The sequence below is a fragment of the Microcebus murinus genome, chromosome 7 (assembly GCF_040939455.1).
Source record: "Microcebus murinus isolate Inina chromosome 7, M.murinus_Inina_mat1.0, whole genome shotgun sequence".
NCBI lineage: Eukaryota > Metazoa > Chordata > Mammalia > Primates > Cheirogaleidae > Microcebus > Microcebus murinus.
In genome coordinates, this window is record NC_134110.1 from 75,426,444 (window position 1) to 75,444,716 (window position 18,273).

Genomic DNA, 18,273 nt, shown 5'->3' on the forward strand with positions numbered 1-18,273 from the left:
CTATGTGATAACCACTAACACATGAACACTTGAAACAGGTTAGTTCTGTGCTATAAGTATACATTAATAACTAGATTTCAAAGAAGTAGTACAAAATAAGCATAGATTATTTTAAAAATAATTTTATATTGATTACATATTGAAATAATTTTTGATATACTGGGTTATATAAAATATATTATGATAATTAATTTCATTTTTTTCCTTTGTTTAATGTGTCTTCCAGAAAATTTAAGATTACTATGTGGCCTACTTTCATGACTTACATAATATTTCTATTTGACAGTGCTGATCTAGAGACTATTTTGCCATGGCCATTGCTGACCTCCATCCCTCTATTGCTCTGTTTCCCTCTCCCCTCTTCCAAGCTTTCCCTGTTTTTTTCCCCCTTGAGTAGTGCCAATGTCAAGGGGGAGGACTAGAATAGGGAAGATCTAGCAATTCTGAAATAAAAAGATTGCAAACTTGATGAATGGATTCAGAAATAAAAGAGAAAATATTTTATACTATTGGTTCACTAATCTAATTTAAATTACTTATAAAACTCTACTGTTAGCCATTTAAAAATCTAAATGCAGATATTTCTGAACTCATTTTATATTTTTATAGCACTTCAGAGTTTCTAATTATATTTATTTGAAATTTTGAAGTAATCTCAGTGTATACCAGAACAAAATTAATTTTCCCAGACAATTTATAAAAGCATTTATAAAGCATATAAAAGCATTTAAATTTATAAAAGCATTTAAATTTAGAAAGCTGAAAACTCATACTAATTGTATCTTTTTACTCTGACATTCTCTTATTTTCCTCAAAATTTTACAAGTTCTTTTCATCTCTTAATTTTCTTTCCAGATTACTTGCACTAAATTTTTTTTGTTGCTGTTATTACTCTTGCTTGGTCTCCTTTACTTTTCCTTCTAAACATCTCCTGTCTGATCTCATTTATTCTTGACTTTGGAATACAATGTAAAGAAAGTGCTATCAAATTTCCCAACCCGAAGAACTTACCAAGTCACTGAAGAGGAGAGATAGGCACTTAATTTAAATTGTTCAAATGCCTTAATAATGTAAAGAACTATAAATAATCACCTATACTTTTCTTAATTCTCATAACTTTATGCATTTTCACTTTTCATATGCACCATTTTCTTCCCCAAGTAGTTTGTCAGTTCATGAAGGTAGGTTCAGTGTCTTTCATTTTATGTTTAAACTTTTGCTTTCTTCTCCTAACATTGACTTCGATATAATAGATTTCCAACAAATACTGGCTGAATAAACTAACAAGCATCCAAAATCACACTCATTATCCCCAAAGAGGAAAAACTATGGAAGACTATGAGAAGAGGGACTAGAATCAGAACTTATTGCAGCACAGTTCTTAATTAGCAATCTTCTATATAGAAAGAACTATTGTGAGGGCTTTAATTATGTAAGTGTGTTTATTATATTGGACAAGTGTCACTCATCTATTGATGGAAAACTCAAAATATTTCTTCGTCTCCATCTTTTAAACAAGCCACAATGGTCCACATTCAAGTTGTGGAGCCAAAAAAGTCCTAGGTTCACATCTTTACTCAGCCATTTAATAGCAATGATACATTCAACAAGTCACCTGTCTGATCCTTACTTTTCTCCTAGATATCATAACCTAGCAAAATAATATACTCTTAATGTATGTTATAAAGATGAGGCACAATCTGACCAACCACTTGTCAGTCAGCCTGTTCCAGAAGGGCTGATCCAAAGTGGAATGGGATCACAGGAGCAGCAGCAATAGAACTCACAGCAGCCAGATCTAGTGTCAATCTGCCTGCTATATGGACTTCTGATTTAAAAAAAAATAAAAAGTTTTAACTGAAGTACAAAATGTATTAACAAATACTCTATAGCTGTAGTCCCCAGCCCCTGTGTCACTGACTGGTAGTGGTACATGGCCTATCAGAAACCTGGCCGCACAGCAGGAGGCTAGCGAGTGAAGCTTCATCTGTATATACAGTGGTTTCCCGTTGCTCACGTCACCGCCTGAGTTAGGCCTCCTGTCAGATCAGCAATGGCATTAGATTCTCATAGGAGCACAAACCCTATCATAAACTGCGGCATGAATGGGACCTGGGCTGCATGCTTCTTATGAGAATCTATCTCCTGATGATCTCAGGTGGAGCTGAGGGGGTGATGCTAGTGCTGGGGAGCAGCTGTGAATACTGACTATCATTAGCAGAGAGATTTGGCTGCACAATAAATGTAATGCACTCGAATCGTCCCTAAACCATCCCCCCTGCCCCTGTCTGTGGAAAAACTGTCTTCCATGAAACCAGTTCCTGGTGCCAAAAAGGCTGGGGACTGCTGCTCTATAGCCACCTTCTTAGTCAGAATCATTTACTGTCATATTTGGAAAGCATCTAATTGAAGTATCCTGTATCGGCCTCCTTGGTTCTGATCTGTAAATTCCTTACAAAGGGTTGCATTACTGCATCCATTGCAAAATGTATATCTGCACTACCTGAAAATTCTCCTCAAATTCAAGAAAGATAAATACACATATTATATACCTATTGCTCATTTCATAATGGTCCAAACAAAAGATTAAAGTCTCAAAAGTCACAAATTTAAATAAAAAAAATCTTTCGGTATTAGTTAATGTAAACCTCCAGAAATGTCATTGACACTTTTAGACTGTATATTGTTTTCCTTTCTAGGTTTTCCTCTGTCATCCAAGTACAGATTTTAAAAATCTCCTTTCCTAAATTACACCTTTAACACTGAGACTCGCTTCACAATACTTCAACTTCTCAACATCAGCAGCATCTTCCTTACTTAACCTCATGCCTTCCCATACTCTAAAATTGATTCATCATTTGAGTATGCTCCACTTTCAAGGTCTGGAAATACAATATTCTTTCTGACCAAAACTATCCATCCCTGCACCTTTCCAATTCTATTAAAAATTGTGAACCTGCTATTTAGTTTTCATCCTGACCTTCAGGCTCTCAAATCTTACCAGTTCGTATTCTATTTATCTTGTAGAGTTGTTCTTGTCCCCAATCCCAGCCCAGATTTCTTTATGTCTTTTTATTCAACATATTCACTACTTCTAGAAAGCCCACCTCTTTTTTTCCACAACGTGTGTGCCTTGTTAATCTCCTAACCAAGTAAACCTCAGTTCTTTCCTTGACTCATTCAGATTTCAGGCTAAATGTTGTTAGAGAAACTGAGGCAATTGTGTTCACTAAAGTGACAACAAATGTTAGTTTTGCCAAGTCCCTCATTATGGCTCTAGGATCTTTTATTATTATACCTCATGTTTATTCCCTGTTATATTCCTGAAGCTCCTATCCTCATACTAGTAGAGCTCCACTTATGACTTCACTAACACTTATTTGTAAAGGCTAAAGTCATCCTTAGATGGCAAACTCTCTGTAGTAAAGATTTTTATCAGTTTTATCACTGACTCCTCATCTTCCAGCACAGTACTGATAGAGAAAATGCTCAAAAAATATGTTAAATAAATAGTGAATAGTTAACTAATGAACTGATTCAATTTACTTCATCTTCTAAGATGTGACCAGCCTCTTCTTATGCTACCACTGATCACCCCAACTTTCTCAGAACATTCTGGAACTTACTCTTGAAAATTATCTTCCTTCCCATTATACTTCCAACTGTCCTAGCTAGGGGATTCTATCCTGAAAAACATAAAACACACATTCAGATTTTCTTTATTCTAGCTTTAAAAATACATCCTTCCTTTAATAATATTACTTCCTTCTATTTCCCCAGTTTAACACTAAACTTTATTTACTTCCTTTCTCCATAAAGACCCTCCATGATGTTAAACATGGGCAATCAGAATTCTACTTCTATGTAACCCTAATATACATATTTTTTCTCCATGACAACTAACTTTCAACTTTCTTTACTAAAAAAATTCAAATACACAGAATATTTGAATATAATACAATGAAACCAGCATACGCACTCCCTGGATTTAAAATTCTTTGGCAAATCTGCTTTATACATACAAACATAGACACACACACACACTCAAGGACTCATAAGAAATTAAGTTGCAGACAGCATAGCATTTATCCCTAAATAATTCAGCATTTATCTCCTGATATCATTTATTTTCTAGCCCGTATGCAAATGTTCCCAATTCTACCAAAATTTGATCTTTATAGCCTGTTTTTTTAAAAAGTAGAATAAGGCCAAGAGTGGTGGCTCACATCTGTAATCCCAGCATTTTGGGAGGCCGAGGCAGAAGGATTACTTGAGGCCAAGAGTTCAAGACCTGGGAAACATAGTGAGACCCTGTTTCTACAAAAAATAAAATAAATAAATAAAATAGCTGGGCAAGGTGGCATGAACCTATAGTCCCAGCTACTCAGGAAGCTAAAACAGGAGGATGGCTCTTGAGCTCAGAGTTTAAGGCTGCAGTGAGCTATGATGACACCACTGCACTCTAGCCTAAGCAACAGAGTGAGACTCTGTCTCAAAAAAATAAATAAAAAGTAAATAGTAGAATAAAATCAAAATTTAAACACTGCATTTGGTTGTCTTTAGTCCCTTTTATTCTATAAAAGTTTCCTCCACAGTTGCACTGACTTTTGAAGAGACTAGGCCATAGGTCTGATATTTTCAATGCAGAATATCTCACCTTATGAATTTACCTGATTATTTTCTTATGGTTTAGCATAACTTGTTCTTTCCCTGCATTTTTCAATAAATTGGAAGTATAACCAGGTTGTATTAGTAGATTCAGGTTAAACATTCTAGCAATAGTATTTTGCAAATGGTGTATATCCCTAATATGGCATCACATCAGAAGGCTCACGGTGTCAGGTTGTCTATAAGTGATTCTGGGTTTGATCACTCAGTTACTTAACACGATGACTGCCACATACAATGAGGAAGTAATATTTGAGTGCCATTAGAATATGTTATTCTCCAAAATACTTCTAATTAGTGGTTTTTATCGCTGATCCTTGCCTGAATCACATGTTTCATTGGGAGTTACAAACAGTAATTTTCTAATTCTAGAATTTCTTCCATTTAACTCACATTATTTTGTGAAGAGCTATCCTTCAACTAACAAAGGCAGGCTAACCATTTAATTCTTTCAATTTAATTACCATCAGATTTTTTTAAAATTGTATTTATAGTATCACTATGGACTCATGGATTTTACTTTATTCAATGTTTTACAATCTGTTACAGTCACTCTTGATGTTCAAATTGCTTCTAATTGGGCAACTGGAAGACCCTTCAAGCTGTTTTCTGCTTCTGTTGATACAACTTTGTCTTTGAGCATTCCTTTACTTTCTAGCACAACGAGGTTATCCTAGGCTCATCTCGTATTTTTTCTACCCATATCTAAAATCAACCAATTGCCTAGAACTCTGGTCCTCTTTAGTAAGGGATGATATTTAGAAGCCTGGATTTGTGTACTAAGTATGCTCATTGCTTCTGGAAAGACACTGCTTTGAAGCCTTTTCAGTAGACAGAGATAATGAACATATTCATTTTTAAAAGCTTTACAGTGTATGTTAATAACTAATAGATTAGCTCTCTCTTTGCTTTTCTTTCTCAGAATATTCCTTGCTACTCTTGTTTTTTTTATGTTTCTGTATGTAATTTAAAATCAACTTACCTAGTTCCAATAACTTCTTACTGGTCTTCCTATTGAGATCATGTTACATGTGCACACACACACACACACAACATATATAATCTTGGGGGCAACAAACCTCTTTATAATGCTGCCACATCATATCCAGAATCATAGATCACTTTTTCATTTACTCAAATCTGTCTCATTCATTTAGTATCTTCTTAAAATTAGCAGATTTTTAATCACAGATTTAAAGGCCTTTTCCTCAGGCCTCACCTTTTTTTGAGCCTATGCAGAATTAGCTGTATAACACTTTATTGTTTACACACACTCAGACACTTTTCTGAGCTGCAGTGACTATCGTCCTAACTCTATTTTTCTGCCTTATACCAGCACTATTTACATTCACTCAGAAAAATACAGGCGTGTCCCAAATTTTTACCCTGGAATGACTTATTCCCACCTAGAGTTTTAGCACAGATGATTTTGTAGCTTCTCCTCCTAACCTTAAGTGTGTTTTCCAGCTCTAGATCTGAATTTCAATTGTAATTTGGTCATTTCTTCCAGAAATAAATGTCAGAACTTCAAATTAGTGATTATGTTAAAAACTGAACTATTCTCCCACCAACCAAATCAGAGTCTCCTCTAGATATTATTTTCTTTTTTTGTTTTGTTGTATATGGCTGGTTCTCAAGATATCCGAATTCCAAAATTTGAAGGTAGTTTTTAATATTCCCTATACTTTGGCCTGCAAATCTACCGATTTTATAGACTTATAAATTTATCACCGAATGTCTTCAAAATCCATTTCATCATGTTTGTTCACACTGTCTCCACTGTGGTTTATGCTTCCCATTCTTTATTGAAAATACTCACTTTTCCAAGTTCCAAAGAAACTAGTTAATAATGGAAGACTTTCTGCATATATCTGAAGAGGCAATTAAACACAGAATCCTAAAATAACATGCTGCAGTTAGTTATAGGTGTTTTATGTTATTAACAAATAGGTAAAATTGTCACATCCAAATATGAGCTTGAAATATGAGCTTGAAAATTGTCACATCCAAATATGTGTAAAACTTTGAGGTGGAGATGTTGGTGAGATGTTGGTAGACAGAAGAAACACCTATATTTATAGACGTACTATGTTACAAAAGAATTAGCTGTTTGGTTTTCCTTGTGCAAAAGTCTAACTTTCCACATCACATGGCAAAAGCTTCAAGAGTGGAGATTGATTATATTTTATACTTAGTTAAGTGTTGAATGCTTTTTCTAGGGCCTCTGCAAAACCACTGTAGAAACAGAACTATCTATTTTGTCCTAGCCATAGAGCACCAGTGGTAACTCACAAATTTCCATGCATTGGGCTCTCTTCAGAAAATCCACTAGTCCTGAAGAGATATATGATAATATGGTCACTGAAAGGTCATTTCAGAACCAGTAAGAGTCTCTGAGTAAGACATACAACTTTCTTTTATTCCTGGCCAGAACACTGGTAGTGACAAGCACTCACTAGTAAAAACTTGCCAACCTACAGTTGTTTTAAATAATGTATCAGAATAAATATATAGCAATTATTTTACATAAAAAAACAAAGAAATTCCTCTCTACAAATGAAGTATCCCTATGCAAAAGAAGAGACATGACTTCTGTTTGTCATCTGTCCTTTTACCACCTGTGGAGCTTTAAGCAAGTTAAGAATTTCTCCAAGTCTCAGTGTCCTCCAACATATAAAATGATGATGATACTATCTACTCACAGAAAGAACAAATGGAAGTGTTTGTCACATCAAATAAATGTAAGCAGTTTTCTTTCTCTCTCATCTTGACTTAATGAGAAAATACTTCCACCTGTTAATGATTTCCAACACAAATCAGAAATATGTTCCTCTTGTTATTATTCAGCATATTGCCATCAAAATGTGTATAAACATTTTCTCTAAACACATGGATTACATATAAATGCAATTAATTTTCACTGTAAATTTAGAAAAAATTCAGCTACATTATTCTAAGCAAAAATATTAATGGGTAAATTAAATGGAATTTTACCAAATATATTTATACACATAAAAATTTCTAGCCTTTTTTTTTTCAGTATGAGGGAACCTACTGATGAATTCTATTGCATCTTTCAGAAAATCAAGACAGGGTTCCCAGGTTCTACTCCATAATTTGCTCTCCATTTAAATTTATGGATGGCCAAAGAAATAACTCTTGAAGTTTTGACCCCAGCTGAGGAATCTCCAAGGACAGTCCAGAAGACATTTATCCTAAACACTAACTGAAGTTCTCCCACTGCCATCTCTGTTATTAGGAATGGATGTTTTCCATCCATTCTAAATCAACACGTTTATTTTCCAGGATTCAGTCTCAGAAAGATAGCAGGATAATGTAAAACAAACAAAAAGCTTTTTAAATGTAGGGAAGAATGAGAAAAACACAAGGTCATTTTTCCACAATGCAAGTCTTATATTTAACATAAGTCTAACAAAATAAAGGAACAACCAAAAAATCTCCAATATGTTCTTGAAAATTTAAAATCTGTGAGAACAAGCAAAACTACTAAGAGTTAGCAGAGGCTGTGTTAAGTGTATGCCTTCTGTAGATCACAATTTAATAATACAAAGGGTGATAACAAAATTATATTTATATAAACTTGCTAAATGTATTACTAGCTATTGATACATTCAGAAATCACCTATTACTTAAATTTTATGTAATATTGTTCTCAAAATTATGATGTAGTGAAACTGTTTTCATTGCCAATAATGTGAACGTTTATGTTGCCACAGTCAATTATTAAAGAAAAACTTGATAAATCAAAGAATCATACTGAGTTATAAAAATTGAGATCTTTAAAAGCATCTGTGCAAGTCATTGGAAGTAGCAGATAATAATAAGAGAATAAGAATAATAACTTCTGATCAGTGAGAATATTTTTTAAAAATAAGTTTTTATTTACTTTCTGGAGATCCATACACAGATTGGAGAATAAAATTCATCATTATCTCAGTTTTTCAAAGCACAACTTAGAGTTTTCTTACTGGCAATGTGATAAAAGAAGTAAAAAAAATATTTTTCTAAAAAGTCACAAATAATCATCACTTAAAAATATAACTTTTCAGTTAGGAAAATAAATTGTAATTAAAATATTTTCCTCAAATTGCTTCTTATTATGTAAACAATTCTAGATATCCACTTCTCTTCTACCTCCATAACAGAGGTTTTTCAAGGACTTGAAATGTAAAGTTTTATTTGATTTGATGCACTACTTAATTTGCTGTTGACAGTATCAGTAAATAGTTAAACAAAGTCTGACCACACTTTTACTAGGGTGGAAAGCTTTCAAAAATACAACAGTTATATATTTCTTACTGGCATTTCCATATACTTATCACTGGCTTCTTAAAAAAAATTTACTTAAGAAATAGTTATCCAAATAATATTAATACATGTTTAACTAGGAAAATAAACTTTCAGGATATAAAATAATTTTTCTATTTCACTGTTTTTATATTCTGAAATTATCATTTGTTTGTATAAACATAATAGATTTTTTTGACCACTAGCCTTTTATAAGAATAAGAGAAAATAAACTAGCTATCATTTTTAAAGGGTAATATATTTGTTATAGTTAAGAATATGAAAGAGTGTTTTTATAAATGTATGTTTGGAACTTTTCCCCCTTCTATATGACACCACCAAAGTGGGGCTACTTGATCAGGTTGCTACTTGATTGCTTATGACCGTGAGAGAATAAATTTTTAAAAACTTGTGTTTATCTTAATGATGAACATTTATTCATTTAAATATTTTCAAACAGACCACAAACTCAAGATAAAATTTCAACTAGGATTTTCTTTCTTTATATCAAGATTCAGACAGAAACTGCAAAATTCATTCAGTAATCCAAGATTTTTAACAATACCTATATTTTACCGTCCCTTAGAAAAGCTCTAGGAAATGTAACAGGTTGATTTAAGTTTGTGATGATTTCTTTGTCATAATCTTTTTTAGACAGTAAAATATTTGAATTCAATTAATGGTCCAATAGCCAATTTAATTTATGTGTTTTCTTTCCCTCACTCCCTCACCTTCACTTCAGAAACCCTATCTCCCTACAAAATAGAAACGTATTTTCTCTCTCTCTTATTTCTTTCTCTCTTTCTTATTGAGTAAGCAGTTGAAAAAATACTCAGGATGAAGTTGATTGAAATCACAATGTGTTGCGTGGTCAATGAAGAACAGTATGTTTTTCCATGAGAAACCAGTAGGCGGTGCTAACTCTAAGATACAATCTTAAACAATTTGAAACCAAGAAACTCACAGAACAGGTGGCCAGTTTAAAGAGTTGTAGAATTCCCAGTATGATTCATGGACAAGGAAATGTGAAAACTTTGAATATATGTATATAATATAATGAAAAATGAATATTAAATAAATGAAAACATAAGCTGACTAAAGGTTCTTAGCCTAATCTTTATTTACAGACTTTAAAGCACAACTATCTCTGTCTCCACAGTAAAATCTTATGAGTATCTTTTTTGGCCCCATTCTAGTTTCAGTCTAGTTTGTAAATAGTACAATCTAGTACAGCTAGTGCTTTGTCCATCTTAAGACACAAACTATCCTGACCTTAGAACAGCAACTGGTTCTCTTAATGAAAATTCAGGTTTAATCACTCCAGTTATTTCTTCCGTGTTTTTTCTCTCTCTTTTAAAGGAACTAAATGACTTACAATGCATATAATCTACAAAAATATATTATACACATATATTGTCTTGTATTTTTAAATAAATAAACATTTCTACCTATATACATTATGATTAAAATCATTTTAAAAATCACAAAATGTTGTAAATAACTTTTAAAAAATGATTTATGTTCGTTGCTTAAACTACATGAAAGACTACATTTTAGCAATGAGCTCCATACACAAAATAAGAAAATTGGAATTTAAGGCTTAGTGACATAATATTGGCTTCAAATCTTAGAACTATGCACTTCAAGATATTCAAGTTTGGTGTCCACAGATAGTGACACAAACTGTCTTCCTTACATAAATGTAACAGAACTTCATTCACAGAGAAAAGCTACCTTGCATACAAAAATATCTCACATACAATGCAATGTCCAAAGACTAAGATACATGTGTGCATTGTTAATAAAACATATAGATAGCTTTCTAGATATTCCAATAAATTTTACTCTTCTACAAATAAATGGCCCTTTGCACTCCTTAATGTTTCACTAAAAAAATGTAAAAAATAAAGCATAAAACTTTTCATTCCACAAACTGAAGTTACAGACTCAGTGAAATGTTTGCTTGAAAAAAAGCCAGCGTATATTACTAATTCCTTCGTTATGGGCCCCTATGTATGTTGGAGATTGGGTTACTGCTGCAGTAACCTAGAAAAAGCCTTAATCTGTGAGATTAAAAGTTATTTCATTTGCTTTATGTTTATTTCACAGAATTCAAAATATATGTGCATGATAAATTTAAGACTAAACTTTTTATTCAAGGAAAACAGTAAGAAAATCAAAGCTTCAAAATCAAATAATTTCAACAACAGTTACCCTCCAGATCTGATGATTTAAAGTATGACTTTATGAAATTTATTTGGACAGCAAATTTTCCAGTAGATTCTGTTCCAGTGTTAAACACAGAACAGGCTTTTTATTGCCAACTGGTACATCTCTGAAAGTAGTGCACATTATGCTGAAAACATGTAACAGGACAATTATAAAATTATAAATTTATAAATTTATAAAATTATAAAATTATAAAATATCATAGAGTACATTCAACACTGAGTACCTCACTGATACCAACACACGAAAGCATCGCCACTGTCTCAGGGGAAAACCTTTGAACCAGTATCAGGTGGTTAAAAAGAGGGAAAACACTGTCGCTTTAAAACTTAAGCAAAAGGCTATTTTGAACCTTCGGTGTGTAGTCTCATTAAGGCAAAGTTAACAGCTTCGTCCTCAACGTTAAACCCGAGTGACCATCACGTAAGTTAACTATTTCCCCATCCCCTGGAAGGCGACACCAGCACAAGCACTTAAAACCGAGGCAACACAACAGAGGAAGAAAAGATCCTAAGACAGCACCACTAAGAAAGCAGAGCCCTTCGGAAAAGCAAAACCGGCTGGGAAAGACCTACTGCGCTGTTTACTCATCGCGAAGAGGAGGAGCAGGAGTTGAGCGTGAGGGGGCCGGTGCCATCTTCAAGGCTCTGGAAATGTCTCCAGCTCTGGCCCGCGTGGCCTGGGGCCGACCCCGCTGGAAGACGCTGTCCCTGCCGCTTCTACCCCCCATCTCCCCAGTGCTCTGAGGGGCCGTCCCCAGCCGGCCCGACGGCCAGCGCCACAGACATGGCCCTCGCCTCTCTCGCTTTGCAAGTGGCCCTCGGAGAACTTACAGGGCCCCGCGGGCAGCCGGGTCCCCGGCCGGCGCCGCCCCCGGCGCAGACGCCGCCCGCCGCCGAGACGACCTGGGCGCAGCTGACCCAGGGGGGAGGGGAGAGGAGGGGACAGTATTTTGCGCACGTCCAAAAAAAGACCCTAAGGCAGGGGACGGACTTTGGTCCTCCCTGGCTCCCCGCGCGCCTTTCCCCACCGCGGGCTCGGACACTGCCCAGAGACGCGCGCGCGCAAACACACACACACACACTCACACAGTCACACTCACACACATTTCTTTGCCAGGGCCAGTGTTGCCATTGCACACCCGGGAAACGCCTCCAAGGGGACCAAGTACCTGCTCTCTTCGAGCTGCTCAGCTGTTCACTTCATCCTCCGTTGACAAGGAAACCAAACCGCACTTCATTTTTTTTTTCCAGAAAAACCTTCCACTGCCATCATTTGAAAATTGATTTACAGGGAGGGGAGGGAGAGGAAGAAGGGATAATATAGATATAGATATCAGGATATCTATCATAAAATTATCTCGGTTTTTTTTTTTAAAAAGTCAAATGTGCAAAAGTCATAGTTAATTTAAAGGAGGAAAAAAGTATTTTGCTTAAAAATGATCCCAGTAACCAGCTGCAAGAAAAGTTTCATGTTATCAATAGGCATCAAAAACAGGAGGGAAAAAAACGAATTTGTTCTCACCGGCTTCCAAAAAGGGCACAAAAAAATATAAAATTAATGTCTTTGCTCAGTGGTTTGCACCAGTATTGCAAGACCACAAACTTGTAAACACTGCCGTAAAATCCCACCTATACAAAAATGTTATCAGAAAAAAAAAAAGAGTATGCAAAAAAAGAGTTACAAACATGCTTTTTTTTTTATCATTTTTACAAAGGAAAAAATAGGCACCATACTTCATATCGCTTTTTCCATAAAACCAGTTGCATATTTTGCTGGACTTGGGAGACGCTCCCAGCGGGCACGGTCGCCGCGGACTCCCAGACACAGCGCCTTGTCTACAGAACGATCGCATGCTAGAAAAACTTGGATTCAGGAAAAGGCTCAAAACCATGCTCCTCCAGCTTTCCCAAATATAAACAATAATCAAAGAAGTGGAAAAAAAAGAAGAAGAAGAAGAAAAAAAAACAAAAACAAAAAAAAAGGACAAAAAAAAAAGAATAGGACAAGAATGCCACTGAGAAGGTACTCACCGAGCGGGAGTAAAATGTTGGAATAAAAATGAGATTTAGTATAAAATACAGTATGGCGGTGGAAGAAGGAATGAAGCGCGTTTTTTTCTCTCAGTCTCTGCCTCAGGCACTGACACGTGACTCGGCGCCAGGCTGACTTGCAGGCGGCGGGGAAGGACCGCGGCTGCGAGGGGGGAAGCCCGCGGAGCCCAACTCCGGCTGACGAGGCGGCGGCGGCGGCGGCGGCGGTGGCGACGGGGAGCCCGGCGCCTGCGAGCGGCGACACCAGTGGCGGCAGCGGCAGCTCACCGCGAGGCTGCCTCCGCTGCGAGCCCGGACGAGCAGGTGCCCCTCACGCTGAGGCTGAGCACACGCACACGCACACGCAAGTCAGGCAGGGCGCCGGCGAGAGGGGGAGCCGCGCGGGGTTGGGCCCGAGGCGCGCAGCTGCCGCCGCCTCTGCCGCCGCCGCCGCGCTCACTGCCGCTGTCTCCGCTGCTGCAGCCGCGCCGCCGCCGCCTCCGACTGGGGGCGTGTGTTCTCGGGGGCAGCCCGGGGGGTGGCGACCGGACGCCCGGCAGGAGGTGCACAACTTGCTGCTCACCTCAAAGTTGTCGCTTCCCACTTCCTTGTGTCTGCATCTATTTTCCACCTCAAGGTAGTTACCTGGGGAGGGATCCCGTCCTCTTTTCTCTCTCTCTCTCTCCCTCTCTCTGTCTCTATCTCTCTCTCTCTCTCGAAGTTTCACTATCCGAGCCCTGTTTAACTCATTTTTTTGTTTGTTTTAATTCTCCCATCTCCCACTTCCCATTCCTCATAAGCTGCTTTTGCCCCGACTGTTCCCTCCGCCCGGATCTGCGTTTCTCCCTCCCGGTTCTCTGGGAACCTGGCTCGGCGCGATGCTGGGGGCGTTGTCGCCGGCAAAGCCACCGTCAATCTTTACTGCCATTTGAACGCACAGCGCCTCTCTCGCCGTCTCCAAGGAAGGGAGGTTTGCAGTGTGAAAGACAAAACACTCTCTCTTATTTGGGGGGCCCCGTCCCGGGTTCCTTTCTGCGAGCTGCAGAGCGGCGGGAGGGGGGCGTGGGTGCCTTTAATGCATTCGTTCGTGGAGCAGGCATTGTTTGTTTTGTCTGCGTGCGCGCGCGTGCTTCCAGGCTCGTCTGGAAGGCTCCATACTACGCGGCAGAGACTCCTGCCTGACTCTTGCTCAAGTTGTTGACTGAGGCTGGGAGTCAGAGGACAGGCGCAAGGGAAACAAGTGAGTCCATTGTGTGAGTGCTCGCCGGGAGGGAGGGCGCGAGCTCTGGGCGGTCGAGAGGGGGAGACGTGCGCCAGCAGAGAGGCGGCCGCGCACCCCGTGGGAGCCCAGGTGGCTGAGCAGTGGCTTCTGAGGAAGGTGAGGGTGACAGAGGGATTTCTCCACCCAGCATCTGTTTCAGGATGCCTATCGCCTGAACAAAGATGCCATCAGCCAATCGCTGGATGCGTTGGGATTCTCCTATTGCTGCCTGTTGAAGAATCAGCTTTACTGGGCACTGGAACGCATCTATTTTTTCTTCCTTTTTGTACGATACTCACATCAGGACCATTTCCCTGTGCTGCCTTGAATCTGGGTTGTGTGTAATTAATCGACATCTCTCTGTTTGAGAATGAACAATTAACACAGTTCTGCAGTTCACAGATGCCTGCCCTTATCTTTATCTCAATGTTTCCGATGTTGACGTTTAAGATAAAATGCGTCCATCACAGATGATCTAACCTGGACACTTCTGAAAATTAAGTACACATCCATTACAGAGAGCTTCAATAGCAAATATGTTTCTCAAACATTCTGGTTACAATTCATTGGCCAAATAAAGTTTTAATCCACAATATAAATAAAGAGATTTCAAATAGCCATTAAAATATTATTAAATATTTATTTTGGTGAGTTGCCAACTGTACACCACTTATTACACATACTTTCCAATGAGGACTCTTGATTAGAGATACTGACTGAGAGAGATGAATACATCAAAGTGGATTTGGTAATTTTGGAAGACTTGACTTCTATTCAGAAATCACAGGGTTTTATTTTAAGCTGACTAATACAAATCAAATACTGTGCTTTCATCATAAAACACGTTGGACCTCATTTTTCATCAATAAGATCTTTTAAAAAGTGGTCCTTTTCTTCCATGACTCCTGAATTAATTTTATCTAGCACTTAAGCCTAAGTTTGCTAAATTCTCCAATTTTCCTTTCCACGTCAAAATACATTTCATTCTAAACATTTAGGAAGAAAATGCTATTTTTATGCATATCTTTTTCTATTACTTATATCACTGTGGGATTCAAATGTAACAATCTTCACTTTAAAAATGAGTTTTGAACCTCTCAACCAGGCTGGACAATGTTTGGGTTTTAGAGAGTTATTCAAGAAGAACTTTGAAAAACAAGCTGTTTAGAATTACACTGCAGTAATGGCTGTCAGCCAATCACAGTGATTGTCAGGCTTTTATTATTCAATAAAATGACTCCCCTTTATGTTAAATGCAATTCTGCTGAAGAAAAGCAAGACATCAATATCCTCCCTGCACTTTTCCCATTTACTTACATAATTACATTACAGTACTCAAAATATTCTGCTACCATTTATTTCCAGTGTGCCATTCTCATCTTTTTAGGTTGCATCACCACATTATAAACAACAGTAAACAAAGTCAAGTTGAGGGTACTGGTACTTAGAAAGCATAGCCACTCATTTAATTATTGTAACGGCTTTATGACATTGATATTATACTCATTTTAAAGATTAGGAAAATATCACGCCTGTAATCCTAGCTCTTGGGAGGCCGAGGCGGGCGGATTGCTCAAGGTCAGGAGTTCGAAACCAGCCTGAGCAAGAGCGAGACCCCGTCTCTACTATAAATAGAAAGAAATTAATTGGCCAACTGATATATATATAAAAAAATTAGCCGGGCATGGTGGCGCATGCCTGTAGTCCCAGCTACCCGGGAGGCTGAGGCAGAAGGATCACTCGAGCCCAGGAGTTTGAGGTTGCTGTGAGCTAGGCTGACGCCATGGCACTCACTCTAGCCTGGGCAACAAAGCGAGACTCTGTCTCAAAAAAAAAAAAAAAAAAAAAAAAAAGATTAGGAAAATAAAGTCAGAAATTTTAAGTAATTTGCATAAGATTCTAGTTTTAGTACATAGAAGAGACAGTACATAGAAGTATTATGTTGCCACTTAACAAAGGCATGCTTTTCTCAAATTCAGTAGATCTGAAATAAATTTGTAGAAATTAATTTAGCTATATTATTACCACAAATAACAATTTAATACACATATTTGTTTTCACTTTTTTGATTCCATAAAACATGTGGAGAAGAAAATAAATGTTAAAAATGCAGAGGTGCCTTGCTTTATCTATTGATTCTTGCAAAGAAAAAAAAAGGAAAGAAAAGAAAAAAATGAAAAGGAGAATATACAGAGGTGAAGGGGTTAAGTTTTTCTCAGCAAAAAAATTCATACAAAAAATGTGGTCATGTCAGCCTCTGGAGTTAACTACAGAAACTTTTGAAAACAAAGTTTCAATTTTAAACTGCTTCTTTTTATATCCATTCTGAAGTAAGCCATGGAAAATTTATAATTGAAAAGTATACTAAATTTAAGATAAGACAAATAAATGATAATGAATGAGGAAAAAAGTCTATTTTGAAATCCATGCTACAAAATTTTAATTTTTTTCTTTAGAAAATATTGAAGGTATTTGAATTATAACTACACATATTTTACATATTAATACATACCTACTTAGAAATTGTGTTGTAATTCCATGGTTTAAATGCACACTTTTACATCCAGTACCCTTTAATTATTTTCTTTCATTTTGCTTGATAATCTTTTTCGCAACCTAGTAATTTTTATTTTTGATTAATTTAAGTTTTTTTCTTAATTATGTGTCCTATCCCTGCCTATGAATACATTCTCTTAATCTTTGCTTTCAGATTTTGATGGTTTCTTGTATTTTTTCCAATAATTTTATTTGGAGAAAATTTAAATACCAAAACATATCAAATAATGTCTACAAATTATCAAAAAAGATCAAATAATATGAAAGTAAATATTATGAGTAAAATATGGCATGAGTCACAGAAGGCAGAAGAAAGCATTAACAAAATTCTGTGTAATTTAATTTTTAATATTTCCTACTTTACTCTTCACATAACATATTTCATGGAATCCAAAAAATTCAGTTACATAGAACAAAATATGTAGTATATCAAAATTTAGTATGATTTGTGTACACTCATATTTATTTCTATATCATAATAATAACATGAATCCATTGTTAAGAAAGTAAATTTAGAACAAATTAATACATCTACTAATATCATTACTTGAGTATGTTTACTTTGAATTAACTAGATTGAGTGTAGTTCAACGATAAAGTAACCTGTGAAAGCGACTTGAGTGTGTACACAAGAAAGAGCAGATGGGTTTCCTGATAAAAGTACTTGAGACATAGAGAGGAAAACGAGCATGACATGTTCAGGGTTCTGAACCATTTGGAATTATTCTTTGATTGCTGATCTGAAAATCATCCATTCTAAAGAGAATATAAAATATGTCAGTTTATAAATTTACAAGATTTGAATTTATTCAAGATACTTCTTTAGAGTTTTAGAGTTAAAAATGAAAATGTGGCAATCCTGGAGTCAGAAACAGGTATATGAAAAGGTTCTAAAGGTTAAAAATGCTAATTTAAAAATATTCTAGGATGTATAAATATGAGCATATAAGAAGCCTGAAGGGAACAAAAAGAAAGGAGATTTAGGCGAAACAAAACAAAATGCAATTGAGAAACACCATAAAGGAAAAAAATATCTACCAGTTAGTAACTATTTATTGTGTTTTGATGCTTGACATATATAATGTCATACAATCCTCATAATCAGAAAATGAATTTCTGAAAGACTCCGCCCAAGGCCATCAGACTATTAAATGGGTCTGGGACATTGAAGAGGAGGGTGAGGGAGGAGGGGATGAACTGAAGAAAGGAAGACAGGAA

At 36.5% G+C, this 18,273-nt stretch overlaps 1 protein-coding gene across 6 annotated transcripts in view; it reads right to left on the reverse strand.

Moving 5' to 3' along the window:
- RALYL (RALY RNA binding protein like) overlaps window positions 1-13,546 on the reverse strand; it is a 658,122-nt gene extending 644,576 nt beyond the window's left edge. For 2 of the 6 annotated variants that reach the window (XM_076005191.1, XM_020288900.2), the window contains exon 1: window positions 13,239-13,546. Coding sequence is in view for 2 of the 6 variants with exons in the window: in XM_076005189.1 (XP_075861304.1) it covers window positions 11,781-11,796 (16 nt within the window). In the remaining 4 variants the exon portion in view is untranslated. Of the gene's footprint in view, window positions 1-11,780 lie in introns of all 6 variants that reach the window. The other 4 variants (XM_076005189.1, XM_020288899.2, XM_076005190.1 and 1 more) reach the window with 4 other exon arrangements.
- Between the last annotated feature and the right edge of the window lie 4,727 nt (window positions 13,547-18,273).